General features: G+C 35.7%; 2 protein-coding genes, 1 long non-coding RNA gene and 1 pseudogene across 5 annotated transcripts; 1 reads left to right on the top strand and 3 right to left on the bottom strand.

The window, feature by feature from the left end:
* Nucleotides 1-401: 401 nt before the first annotated feature.
* Nucleotides 402-1,309, bottom strand: LOC147942971 (uncharacterized; annotated as a pseudogene). The gene is made up of 3 exons (XR_015560453.1): nucleotides 722-1,309; nucleotides 569-654; nucleotides 402-464 (listed from the first exon to the last, which is right to left on the bottom strand). The product of XR_015560453.1 is annotated as an uncharacterized LOC147942971 (transcript).
* Nucleotides 1,310-3,707: 2,398 nt separating this feature from the next.
* LOC147942970 (uncharacterized) lies at nucleotides 3,708-5,332 on the bottom strand. Of its 2 annotated transcripts, none has more exons than XM_087453904.1 (5): nucleotides 5,204-5,332; nucleotides 4,881-4,984; nucleotides 4,516-4,655; nucleotides 4,290-4,426; nucleotides 3,708-4,172 (listed from the first exon to the last, which is right to left on the bottom strand). In XM_087453904.1, the coding sequence occupies exons 1-5, from the start codon at nucleotides 5,267-5,269 to the stop codon at nucleotides 4,002-4,004; spliced, it is 618 nt and encodes a 205-aa protein (XP_087310030.1). In that variant the 5' UTR covers nucleotides 5,270-5,332; the 3' UTR covers nucleotides 3,708-4,001. The 2 variants fall into 2 exon arrangements, with proteins under 2 accessions (XP_087310030.1, XP_087310031.1); XM_087453905.1 differs by having other exon boundaries at nucleotides 5,069-5,206.
* A 2,205-nt stretch (nucleotides 5,333-7,537) lies between these two features.
* On the top strand, nucleotides 7,538-9,325 carry LOC147942969 (uncharacterized). The gene is made up of 2 exons (XR_015559445.1): nucleotides 7,538-8,684; nucleotides 8,756-9,325. It is a non-coding gene; the product is annotated as an uncharacterized LOC147942969 (long non-coding RNA).
* Nucleotides 9,326-9,457: 132 nt separating this feature from the next.
* On the bottom strand, nucleotides 9,458-12,495 carry LOC104792794 (uncharacterized). Its single transcript, XM_087453903.1, has 10 exons — nucleotides 12,087-12,495; nucleotides 11,921-11,996; nucleotides 11,732-11,829; nucleotides 11,534-11,638; nucleotides 11,355-11,441; nucleotides 10,896-11,012; nucleotides 10,648-10,751; nucleotides 10,293-10,432; nucleotides 10,071-10,207; nucleotides 9,458-9,954 (listed from the first exon to the last, which is right to left on the bottom strand). The coding sequence occupies exons 1-10, from the start codon at nucleotides 12,327-12,329 to the stop codon at nucleotides 9,775-9,777; spliced, it is 1,287 nt and encodes a 428-aa protein (XP_087310029.1). The 5' UTR covers nucleotides 12,330-12,495; the 3' UTR covers nucleotides 9,458-9,774.
* Between the last annotated feature and the right edge of the window lie 236 nt (nucleotides 12,496-12,731).

Here is a 12,731-nt window from a genome sequence, read left to right as displayed (position 1 = left end):
AAAAAACTATACATGACTTGAATTTAAAATTTCAAGCTTAAAACTCCACACACAATTTTTTTTTTTTTGGAAAAATTATAAGATCATTCACATTTTTGGATAAAAGAAACAAAAAAAAACAAAAATGTATACGGAAACGTTTTAATATATAAACCGACCCAAGTCACTCATTAAGGACGTCATAAACCTAAACCTAGTCGTGACGTCAAAAAGAAAAAACAGAGAGAATAAAAACATAAGCGGCAAGCGCCGCCAAGCTCTGCAAGCTCATTCCTTACAAGATTTCCAGAAAAGAGCCACTTTGGTGAAACAAAAAAGTTGTGTTTGATTCAGAGGTCTGAATCTGCTGTTAGACTAATGGGGTTCGAAGATCTCTGCTGTTAGATTGATTCGACATCCTGTCACACCTTAAGGTACTTTACAGCTAATTCTTCCTTTGAGTAGCCAGTAGAGCTAGGTTGGGACTAGATATGAGATTAAGATTGACTAGTTGGTTTAATGACAATATCTTCGATGATACGGTGTCTCGTCTCAACCTCTCTGTTTTTGGTTTCATTGGAATACATACGGCTGTTTTCAAGTTGAAACGTCATGGCTTTGTGATTTTTCTCTCCAAGCGAATGGTGATACTCAAACTATCCATAATCTATATATCTTGAGAAAGTCAAGTTTTGAGATGATGAAGCTTTGTTTGTTTTTTAGCACCATTAGATTGAAACACTTGGTTTTGTGGATTTTATCTCAAATGGAAGATTTATGTGGGATAGTTGGAGTTGATCAGATGGTAGAAATGGGATATAGATCTATGTTTTAGTCTTTACCATATCAAAAAATTGTAGATTTAGTTGATGGAATGGTAGAAACATAGATCACCAAATCCTATATAGGTATTCGAGTATATGCAAAAGAGTAAGATGGATCTTGATATTAAGATAGTGGACATATTCGAGGATATGCAAAAGTGTAAGATACATGGTTGTGGTTGTGATGAAGAAATTACAAAAGACAAGTGATTTTGCAAGACTTGAAGCAAATACGTTGAAGGAAGATGGGGAATTTAAGATGTGTATGTTATTGTGTATAGGAGATCATATACATGAGTTCTTTACTTGTAATTTTCTCTTTCATTGTACTGTCTTTTGGCCGAGTCTTATGTTCTTTGAAGTTTCATTATAAATAGCAAAATTTCTTCATTTTTTTTTGTTTTGTTCATTATTTATACCTCTGGTATGTACTTCTGATAATCGGGTATTTATACCACTGCCGAATCAAATAATCGGGTATGTACTTCTGATATTCTTGCAGTTCGATCACTAGGCTACATATCGATTATATTAACGTTTGTGGCTTATTAAGTTGTGTTTTCTTAGAAAGAATAGGTACATTTGAATCTGATAGTCTAACATGTTTCGTTTCGGGAAGATAAAACATTTGAAAAAAATCTCATGTCAAATGGAATCAAACAAGCATTTGAACGGCATCAAAGGTAAAAATCAAATTAGAATCTCTGAGCTTAGAAACCAATGCCACCGAATCATGGATTTAGAATCATACTATAACCCAAATAAAAATTCAATAAAACAAACAAAATTGATCTATCTAAGACGAAGATGCAATCCTAAAGTAATGGTGGAGCATGGAGGACGAAAAATAAATTACTCAGGATTAAAATGATATGGAATTTCACATTAACCACACTAACCAGTGACCACCGGTTATTATCCAGCAAATAAAGAAAGACCAATCTTTACAATATATGTTTCACCTAATTAGGAAAGCTTCATGATTGTGTCAACTCACTAGATCCTTTATTTCCGAGTTAGAACATCTAGTTAAAAAATTAATATCTGGATTTACTATTATTTTGAAATGCTTTGGATTTTGGAGTTTAGCTAAATATAACACTGGACACACACATATGGTAAAAAGTCCAAATGTATGGATTTTAGCATCCGTTATATATTGTATATGGTAAAAAGTGTTATATTTTGTATATGGTAAATAAATTATATTGTATATGATAAAAAGTGAAATGTATGGATTCTAGCATCTGTTACGAACAAACTAATATGAATATTTTGTTTTATAAAATATAAAGTTACTCCTTTCAAATTGAGAGAAGCGGAGAAACCAAGAAAGAGTTATTCAAATAAAGAATAAATTACAAAACAAAAAAGATTATTTTTTTCCTTTTTTCTTGATATATATTACCTTTTATATAAATATAGATATTCTTTTCAAAGTTTCATTCTTCTGAAAAAATTAATAGTCAAAATATTATTTTACCAGTTATATAAATATTAACTTGTTTCCTTTTTTCTTGATATACTTTTCTTTTTATAAACATAGATATTCTCAAGATATATTGTATGCATAACTTTCAAATATTTACTTCTAAAAAGTCAAGAATCAATATATTTTTTCCAATTATAAAAATATACATAAGCAAACAGCTTTTACAAAATATATCCAACTTTAAATGATATAAAAATACAGTACATCAGTTTCATCAAAAAAGGCATTTGTACTATTTACATATAAAAAAAAATTAAGGTATCCACAAGGAAACCTTACCTTGGGACTATATAAACCCAACTCTCGACCTCCCACAACAAACATAAACCTAAAACGGCAAAGCCTGACGTCAAATAGACAAATTAAAACTTGAGCGCCGTCTAGATCTGCAAGTACGATCTGTAACTCCATTTTGACACAAAAGCAGAGATGAGTTCTAAGATCAGATCCCGCCGTTAGATCGAGTCATGGTCTTGTCTTATAGAAAGGTACTTTCATCTACTTATTTTCTTTTGTTTACTGAGCCGAGCGCCATCTAAAACATGGTCTTTGTCTTATAGGTTCATGGTCTTATTTTCCATGTTGGGGCCCAATTTTCACCAGCCGTGTATCTCTTTTGTCCTGTCCGTCCCGATTGTTTTTGGTCTCATCGGAGTATTGAGATCCCTTTCCAAGATGAACCAACAAGGTTTTGTTGTGATTTTTCTCTCCAAGCGAATTTTCCATTTACTTACATCTAACCATTTACCATTCTAAGTCTAACATAGCGGATTCTAAGTCCAACATAGTGGATTCTAAGTTCAACATATCGTAATGGTTTTTTGTTCTAAATATAATTTAGAAAAAGAAATGAACATATTTCAGGATATGCAAAATAGATCTATAAATTTTATAGGAATAATTTTTAAATAAATGCGTTTTTCTAGTTATGTGGGGGAATAATTGCTGATACAATTACTTATATCAGTCACTTTAATGCAAATCTACATCTGGAGTAAGATGTTTGAGTTTTCACCATCCCTTATTAATCGCATGTTTCACATTAATATCTCTGGTGTAGATCCGTCGAGTCTTTGTAATAATTATATTTCAGTATATGCAAAAAGAAAATTGTAACTTAAACATTTGTTTTGTAATTTTTGTTTTTATAATGATTTTTAACATTTGTCTTGCAATTTAATTTATGTTTATCATTGCTTCTGGTTTTTATAATGATTTTTAACATTTGTCTTGCATAATTTATGTTTATCATTGCTTCTGGTTTCACCTTCCAATCAATTAGACAAGTTATATATTTTACCCGTTCCAAAACTTATCAAGAATCATACTCCCTTGATGGTCATTATATTCGTGTTAAGGAGAAAAAATGATAATTCATGTCATGTATTTAAAATGTGTATGTAGCTGATATCTGTTAATATCATTCACTGGATAACATTATTAATTTGGCTTCCTCGTCACAATTATAATAAACCAAAGTATACATCACATCACAAACGTATAGGCCAAGACATATAAAACTAATGTCAAAGTCGTCGGTTCTCAAACGTGCGCTTCAATCTCCTCATCCCCAGCTGTAATGACCGACCAAACCTTTAAAGACAACTTTCACTTTTCCGTCATTGAGTCATGCCTGTCTACTTTTCAAAACAAAGTTGAACAGAGCCATCTAATGGCAAAACCAGAGATTTGTGCAATCCAGGTCATCAAGACGCGACAGCTTCTGCATCTGGCTGACTATCCGTCACAGCAATTACAGGGCTTTTCTGAAACTTATTCCTCAGCTGACCACAAGCAGCACTTGCATCAAGTCCTCTTGTTTGCCTGACGCTGGCAGTTATCTTACGTGACTCCAATGCAGCTGCAAACGCTAGGACCTGCACATTTGGTTTAACATAAGCTATTTAAGGAACTTTTATTTGTATTTATTTAATGAGGTTCTAAATTCAAATAGCAAAAACCGAATGCTTGAGCTTAATGGTTTAGTAACATACCGCTTTCTTGTAAGGTCGCTTGTACTCTGATCCTTCTATCGGGTTGTAAGGTATCAAGTTAACGTGATAAGTTTTACCCCATTCACGGGGTAGCTCTGCGAGTTCCACCGCATGCTCAACTTTGTCATTGACACCAGCTGCATCATATCAATTTTAAAACTTATATTAGGTAATATAATGTGGGAGACAAAACAGAAAAAAATTGTTTACTGCAAGTCTCACACACCTAGAAGGGCATATTCGAAGGAGACTCGTCTATTTGTTTCTTGGAAGTAATCACGACAATCCTTCATAATTGCTTCTAGCGGATAAGCCTTGGCACTTGGTACAATTTTCTCCTGGAGACTCTGATTTGGCGCATGTAAGCTGATTCACCAAAAGAACAGCTCAAGAGAAAGTAAATAATATGAAAACACTAATATCATTAAGATGTGACCGATCACAGAGCATATGTTACATGATTAGAAATTAAGAATTGATGATATGTTTGAGGTATGTTGACCTAAGAATGCTGAGTAAAGTAGAAAATATCATTTTAGTTTTTGACCAACACATGAATCACATGAATAAAACCAGAAAGTGAGGACGCACCTGACAGCTAAGGTCGACTGAAGCTTATGAGAGGCAAGTCTCTTGATTGTGTTTGGAACACCTACTGCTGATATTGTAATCATTCGTTGCCCGATTTCAATGTCCTAAGTAAATGAAAAGCATACTGCTGTCAAGTGAGTGCTATGTCTTATTGTTTTACAATTATGCAGAGAAATAAAATCATATACTTGTGCACAGCAACATGATTTTTTAACGGTCAAGTCTTTTTGTTGACTTGCCAATTAATTTACAGTGCCTAGATACTTAGCAAGAACTTCAATTATATCTACACAGAACAATGTCAAAATGCAAGAATGGCTTACCTTGTTCATACAAAGATGAGCATCAAGCACTGACTTTAGGTTCAACATCGGCTCACCCATTCCCATGAAAACCACATTTGTCACCCTATGCTTGAACACGTCTTCAATAGCCAACACCTAGACATTTAAAATTACACTTGTAAACAAAAGCCACATTTACATTTTTTACTAAGAATTCTTCTCCGGGGTCTCTCAAGTGGGAACAAACATCTGTTTCTTAACACTTATGCCTCTCTATGATAAGACGTTTACGATCAGATCAATAGACTGTTACTAGTAATAATTGTAAATCTGTGATTAACAATCTTGTTATTTCTCAAATTTACATTATGTGATTGCCAAAAAAAAAAACTATACATGACTTACATTCAAAATTTCATGCTTAAAACTACACATATGATATATATATATATATATATATATATATATATTTTTCGGAAAATTATAAGATCACTCACATTTTTTGGATTAAAAAAAAAATGTAGTATGACGGAAACGTTTTAATATATAAACCCACCCACGTCACTCATTAGGACTTCAGAAACCTAAACCTATAGTTGTGACACTGACATCAACAACAAAAAAAAACATAATCGGCAAGCGCCGCCAAGCTCTGCAAACTCATTCCTTAAAAAGAGATCGAGCAAAGAGCCACTTTGGTGAAACAAAAAAGTTGTGTTGGATTCAGAGGTCTGAATCTGTTGTTACACTGATGGGGTTCGAAGATCTCTACTGTTAGATTGATTCAGCATCCTGTCACACCTTAAGGTACTTTACAGCTAATTCTTCCTTTGAGTAGCCAGTAGCGCTAGGTTGGGACTAGATATGAGATTAAGATTGACTAGTTGGTTTAATGACAATATCTTCGATGATACGGTGTCTCGTCTCAACCTCTCTGTTTTTGGTTTCATTGGAATACATACGGCTGTTTTCAAGTTGAGACGACATGGCTTTGTGATTTTTCTCTCCAAGCGAATGGTGATACTCAAACTATCCATAATCTATATATATTGAGAAAGTCACTTTTTGAGATGATGAAATTTTGTTTGTTTTTTAGCACCATTAGCTTGAAACACTTGGTTTTATGGATTTTATCTCAAATGGAAGATTTATGTGGGATAGTTTGAGTTGATCAGATGGTAGAAATGGGATATAGATCTATGTTTTAGTCTTTACCATATCAAAAAGTTGTAGATTTAGTTGATCGAATGGTAGAAACATAGGTCATCAAATCCTATATTGATATTCAAGTATACGCAAAAGAGTAAGATGGATCTTGATATATCATTGAGATAGTGGGCGTATATGAGCATATCCAAAAGAGTGAGATGGATTCTGATCATCTTTCTAGTAGTAGACATATTCTAGGATATGCAAAAGAGTAAGATACATGGTTGTGATAAAGGAAATTACAAAAGACAAGTGATTTTGCAAGAAAGAAGATGCCTAAGCTAAGATGTTTATGTGAGTGTGTCTAGGAGATCAATACATGAGTTCTTCACTTGTAATTTTCTCTTATCATTGTACTGGTCTTTTGGCCGAGTCTTATGTTGTATGAAGTTTCATTATTAAAAGCAAAATTTCTTCTTCTTTTCTTTGTACATTATTTATATACCTTTCACTGCTCAATCAAATAACCAGTTTCGTCGCTATGTACTTCTGTTACTCTTGCAGTTCGATCATTAGGCTACATATCGATTATATTAATATTTGTGGCTTATTAAGTTGTGTTTTCTTATAAAGAATAGTTACATTTGAATCTGGTAGTCGAACATGTTTCGTTTCGGGAAGATAAAACATTAGAAAAAAATCTCATGACAAATGGAATCAAACAAGCATTTGAACGGCATCAAATCAAAGGTAAAATTCAAATCAGAATCTCTGAGCTTAGAAACCAATGCCACCGAATCATGGATTTAGAATCGTACTATAACCCAAATAAAAATTTAATAAAACAAACAATTGATCTAGCTAAGACGAAGATGCAATCCTAGAGTAATGGTGGAGCATCGAGGATGAAAAATAAATGACATGATTAAAATGATATGGAATTTCACATTAACCACACTAACCAGTTACCACCGGTTATTAATTTATTATTATCCAGCAAATAAAGAAAGACCAATCTTTACAATACATGTTTCACCTAATTAGGAAAGCTTCATGATCGTGTCTGTCAACTCACTAGATCCTTTATTTCCAAGTTAGAACTTAATTAGTTAAAAAAATATATCTGGATTTACTATTTTTTTGAAATGCTTTGGACTTTGGAGTTTGGCTTTAGGTGTTATTGTCCAATTCACTACAAACAGTTACGTAGCTAAATATAACACTGGACACACACGTATTTATCATACAGAATATTCTAAAAACAATGTTTTCTGACGTGCACCCAAGTTTTCTTTCTCGAAGAAATTTCCTGCGACAACCCTAATCCGCCGCATCTTGCCTCTCCGATGTCCGGTTACGACCGGCACCGTGAGATGGCTCTAGGATACTTGGTCCAAAACCATCCCTGCACTTGAAGACGCCAGTGAATTGATTCGGCTCTGTTTTCTCGTGGCGAGTGTCGAAGGTCCGCCGTGCACGACGGCCGTTTTCGGTGGCTAAAATCTCATGTCTCTGCCTCCATTGCTTGTAGACGGCGGTGGATCAAGGTGGAGGCTCTGATTTCCGGTCCTCGCGTCTCGCATCTCAATCGGCAGAGCAAACTGTGTTTGTAGATCTGTTTTCAGGTCGCCTTCTTCCTGGTGTGTCCGGCGGTCGAGTGTGCTACCCTTGGCTATGTCGTGGTGTAGCGTGTACACTTTGCTCGGATTCTTTTTCCAAGATCTATCTTAGTCTAACCGCCGTGTTTCGGCTCGTGTCTGCCGGAGGTAAGGGTTTCTATGTGTCGGTTTGTTTGCTTTGAGGACAGCTTACTGCCACACGCTTGAAGCTTCTGTCCACTCCGTTCGTGTCGATTTCGTGTGTTGGAGTTTGATTCGGGGGGCTTTCTTTGGCTTTGTGGATGATTCGATGCCTTGGTTGGTGTTGTTCATCGACTCTCTTGAGCCTCTGATGCCTCAGCCTCTCATTTCTGGTTCTCCTTCACATAGGTTTCAGAGCATGGCTACTATTTGGTTGCGCTTTACCTCATCTTTTTCGTGAGTCTTGACTTAGGAGAATGATGTCTCTGTCGGCATCATCTGCTTGAGGACAGTAGCATCGAAAAAGGCTTTTGTACAATTTACATTAAAAAAAAAAAAGGGTATCCAACAGGGAAACCTTATCTTGGGACTATATAAACCCAACTCTCGACCTCTCATAAACCTAAACCTAAAACGGCAAAGCCTGACGTCAGATACACAAAAGAGTTTACTTGAGCGCCGTCTAGCTCTGCCAGTACGAACTGTAACTCCATCTTGACACAAAATCAGAGATGAGTTCTAAGATCAGATCCCGCCGTTTAGATCGAGTCATGGTCTTGTCTTATAGAAAGGTACTTCATCTACTTCTTTTCTTTTGTTTACTGAGCCGAGCGCCATCTAAAACATGGTCTTTGTCTTATAGGTTCATGGTCTTATTTTCCATGTTGGGGCCCAATTTTCACCAGCCGTGTGTCTCTTTCGTCCTGTCCGTCCCGATTGTTTTTGGTGTCATCGGAATATTGAGATCTCTTTCCAAGATGAACCAACAAGGTTTTGTTGTGATTTTTCTCTCCAAACGAATTTTTCGTTTACTTACATCTAACCATTCACCATTCTAAGTCCAACATAGCGGATTCTAAATCCAACATAGTGGATTCTAAGTCCAACATAGCGGATTTTAAGTCCAACATAGCGGATTCTAAACCCAAGATAAAGTAATGGTTTTTTCTTCTAAATAAAAACTAGATAATACATTGAACATATTCCAGGATATGCAAAATAGATCTATAAATTTTAGATCTATTTTGCAGGAATAAGTTTTAAATAAATGTGTTGTTCTTAGTTGCTGATAAAATTATTTATGCTTTCGCGGAATATCTTATATCATATATTTTAGGATATGCAAAAAAAATTGTAATTTTTTATTGTATTTTCTAATACATTTGTTTTGTAATTTTGGTTTTTATAGTGATTTTTAACATTTGTCTTGCAATTTTATTTGTGTTCTGGTTTCACTTTCCAATCAATTATATAAGTTATATATTACCCATTCGAAAACTTATCAATACACTCCCTTGATCGACATTATATGCGTGTTAAGGAGAATATGATAATTCAGCTCATGTATTTAAAGTTTGTATGGATTTGATCTGTTAATATCATTCACTCGATAACACTATTAAATTGGCTTCCTCGTCACAATTATAATAACCCAAACATCACATCACAAACATATAGGCCAAAAACATATATAAAACTCATGTCAAGAGTCGTCAGTTCTCAAACGTGCTTCAATCTCCTCATCCCCAGCTGTAGTGACCGACCAAACCTTTAAAGTCAAATTTTACTTTTTCGTCATCTAGTCATGCCTGTCTACTTTTCAAAACAAAGTTGAATAGAGCCATCTCATCGCAAAACCAGAGATTTGTGCAATCGAGGACATCAACACGCGACAGCTTCTGCATCTGGCTGAGATTCTTGACTATCCGTCTCAGCAATTACAGGGTTTTTCTGAAACTTATTCCTCAGCTGACCACAAGCAGCACTTGCATCAAGTCCTCTTGTTTGCCTGACGCTGGCAGTTATCTTACGCGACTCCAATGCAGCTGCAAACGCTAGGACCTGTACATTTGGTTTAAAGAAGCGATTTAAGGAACTTTTATTTGTATTTTTCAATGAGGTTCTGAATTCAAACACCAAAAAATACAAATGCGTAGGCTTAATGGTTAGTAACATACCGCTTTCTTGTAAGGTCGCTTGTACTCTGATCCTTCTATCGGGTTGTAAGGTATCAAATTTACGTGATAAGTTTTACCCCATTCACGGAGTAGCTCTGCAAGTTCCACCGCATGCTCAACTTTGTCATTGACACCAGCTGCATCATCATTTTTAAACTTATATTAGGTGATGTAACGTGGGAGACAAAACAGAAAATTGGTTTCATTGCACGTCTCACACACCTAGAAGGGCATATTCGAAGGAGACACGTCTATTTGTTTCCTGGAAGTAATCACGACAATCCTTCATAATTGCTTCCAGCGGATAAGCCTTAGCACTTGGTACAATTTTCTCCCGGAGACTCTGATTTGGCGCATGTAAGCTGATTCGCCAAAAGAACAACTCGAGAGTAAGTAAATAATATGAAAACATGAAAATCATTAATACGTGACCGATCCAGAGCATATGGTACATGTTTAGAAATTAAGATTTCATGATATGTTTGTGGTATCTTGACCTAAGAAAGCTGAGTAAACTAGAAAAGATCATTCTAGTTTTTGACCAACACATGAACAAAGACAGAAAGTGGGGACGCACCTGACAGCTAAGGTCGACTGAAGCTTATGTGAGGCAAGCTTCTTGATTGTGTTCGGAACACCTACTGTTGATATTGTAATCATTCGTTGCCCGATTTCAATGTCCTAAGTAAATGAAAAGCATACTGCTGTCAAGTGAGTGCTATGTCTTATTGTTTAACAATTATGCAGAGAAATAAATCATATATTTGTGCAGAGAAACTTCAATTATATCTACACAGAATCATGTCAAAATGGAAAATGGCTTACCTTGTTCATACAACGATGAGCATCAAGCACTGACTTTAGGTTCAACATCGGCTCACCCATTCCCATGAAAACCACATTTGTCACCCTATGCTTAAACACGTCCTCAATAGCCAACACCTAGAGATTTAAAAATTACACTTGTAAACACAAGCCACATTTACATTTTTTACGAAGAGTTCTTCTCCCGGGTCTCTCAAGTGAGAACAAACATCTGTTTCTAAACACTTACGCCTCTCTATGATGAAACATCTAGGATCAGATTAATAGTCTTTTTCATTGCATAAGGTATTCTACTTAAGATCTGAGCCTAAGTGTTTTATCTTGGAACTAAACCACAAATTCATAAATCTGTAACCATACTCTCTTTTTGATCATCATTCCAAATAAGATTCTTTTGAACATATTTCAATTCACATAATCCATAAACTGCAGAAAACAAGAGGTAATATAGAAGCAAACCTGCTCAATAATCTCATGCCGCTGAAGATTTCTTGAAAACCCTCCTTTTCCCGTGGCACAAAAGGAGCAACGCAGAGGACATCCAACCTAAAGCAGAAAACTTAAAGACATCAGTATTAAAACTCAATTAGGCAAAGCCAAAAAGTAAAAATCTCCAACAATAAGAAAGTCAAATCCACCTGGGAAGAGACACAGGCAGTGAGGCGCGTTATGCCCTTCTCTTCTTCTTGAACAGGTATACCAACAGTTTCGACCAATAGGTTATCTTCAAGCTTTAGCAACAACTATAAGATAAAAGCAAAACACTGGAAACCTTAAGCACTAATCAAACACAACTTAAGCAAGAAAAAATCTCAAACATTGACACACAAAGTTACCTTAATGGTACCATCAGTTGCGGTAACAGTTTGGTAAATGGGTGATCTTCCTACTTTAAATCCACCATCCACAAGTTCTTTACGAAACGTTTGAGGCACTTTAAAGCATCAAATTGAAGATTGGTTAATGTCAAGAAAGATGAAATATTCAGAAAGCATAGAACTTGAACTTGGTGAGAATTTGCTCACAATTGCTAAAGTCTTCAACTTTACTAGCTTTCCTCTTGTAAATAAGATGATGGAGCTGCTTCCCTCTGTATCCTTCCTGCAAAATTCCCACCGGAAAAATCAGAACTTTATCGACTAAATCAAACCCGAATCATTCTTAAATTGAAAAAAAAAATCGGATCTTTACTTGACCAAGGTTGATAGCGAGCTGTTGAAGCTCAGGCTCCGTCATTCCGAGGAGAACCTGCGAGTCAATGTGTGGAGTACGTGCCGGTTTGGCTGAGGCCAGTTTAGGAGACGGTACGACGGTTGTGGCGGCAGCGGCGAAGGCGGTAGCGAAGGAGTGACGCCGCACTACCATACGAGAGATGGGAACAGAGAAGACTACGTTTTGGAGCATAGCCATGGTATTGGTTGTTGTCGTCATCATAGCTTCGAATTCGATCACTCACTCAGAAGTTGGAACTTGGAAGAAGACAAGAGTAAAGTAAACCCTTTTCTTCTGCGGCTAAAACCTCTCTGCAACTCTCTCTTCAAGTTCGATTATAGTTTTTTTGCTCACAAAGCGGATAAGCCGAAAGAACGTCACGCAGTTCGAATGCAGAATCAAGAACCGGCACGAACTCTTCACTCGCACTTCAGTAATTGTTAACCGGGAAATTTGGACCGAATTATACCAAAATGTTAAAACTGAAACCAAATCAAAGTTTGTTTATATGTATTTTTGTAAAACACCCTATGCCATCAATTAAGTGTTAAAACGGTTGTGTTTTGCTTTTCGTTTGTGACTTGATGCAAAAGTCATAAGGTTGGATTTTAAATGACAATCCAA

The sequence above is a fragment of the Camelina sativa genome, chromosome 6 (genome assembly GCF_030686135.1).
Source record: "Camelina sativa cultivar CO46 ecotype springtype chromosome 6, ASM3068613v1".
Taxonomy (NCBI): Eukaryota; Viridiplantae; Streptophyta; class Magnoliopsida; order Brassicales; family Brassicaceae; genus Camelina; species Camelina sativa.
Note: the sequence above shows the minus strand (reverse complement) of the source record. Positions and strands in the feature narration are given on the sequence as shown.

What these genes read in the sequence shown, in the direction of transcription:
- LOC147942970 (XM_087453904.1), bottom strand. Translation starts at nt 5,269, where the DNA reads ATGGGAATGGGTGAGCCGATGTTGAACCTAAAGTCAGTGCTTGATGCT. An exon ending in CAGTCGACCTTAGCTGTCAG is followed by an intron (nt 4,656 to 4,880) that starts GTGCGTCCTCAC and finishes TTGGTGAATCAG; the next exon opens with CTTACATGCGCCAAATCAGA. An exon ending in AGCGACCTTACAAGAAAGCG is followed by an intron (nt 4,173 to 4,289) that starts GTATGTTACTAA and finishes CCAAATGTGCAG; the next exon opens with GTCCTAGCGTTTGCAGCTGC.
- LOC104792794 (XM_087453903.1), bottom strand. Translation starts at nt 12,329, where the DNA reads ATGATGACGACAACAACCAATACCATGGCTATGCTCCAAAACGTAGTC. An exon ending in GGCATGAGATTATTGAGCAG is followed by an intron (nt 11,013 to 11,354) that starts GTTTGCTTCTAT and finishes TTAAATCTCTAG; the next exon opens with GTGTTGGCTATTGAGGACGT. An exon ending in CTTCGAATATGCCCTTCTAG is followed by an intron (nt 10,208 to 10,292) that starts GTGTGTGAGACG and finishes ATGATGATGCAG; the next exon opens with CTGGTGTCAATGACAAAGTT.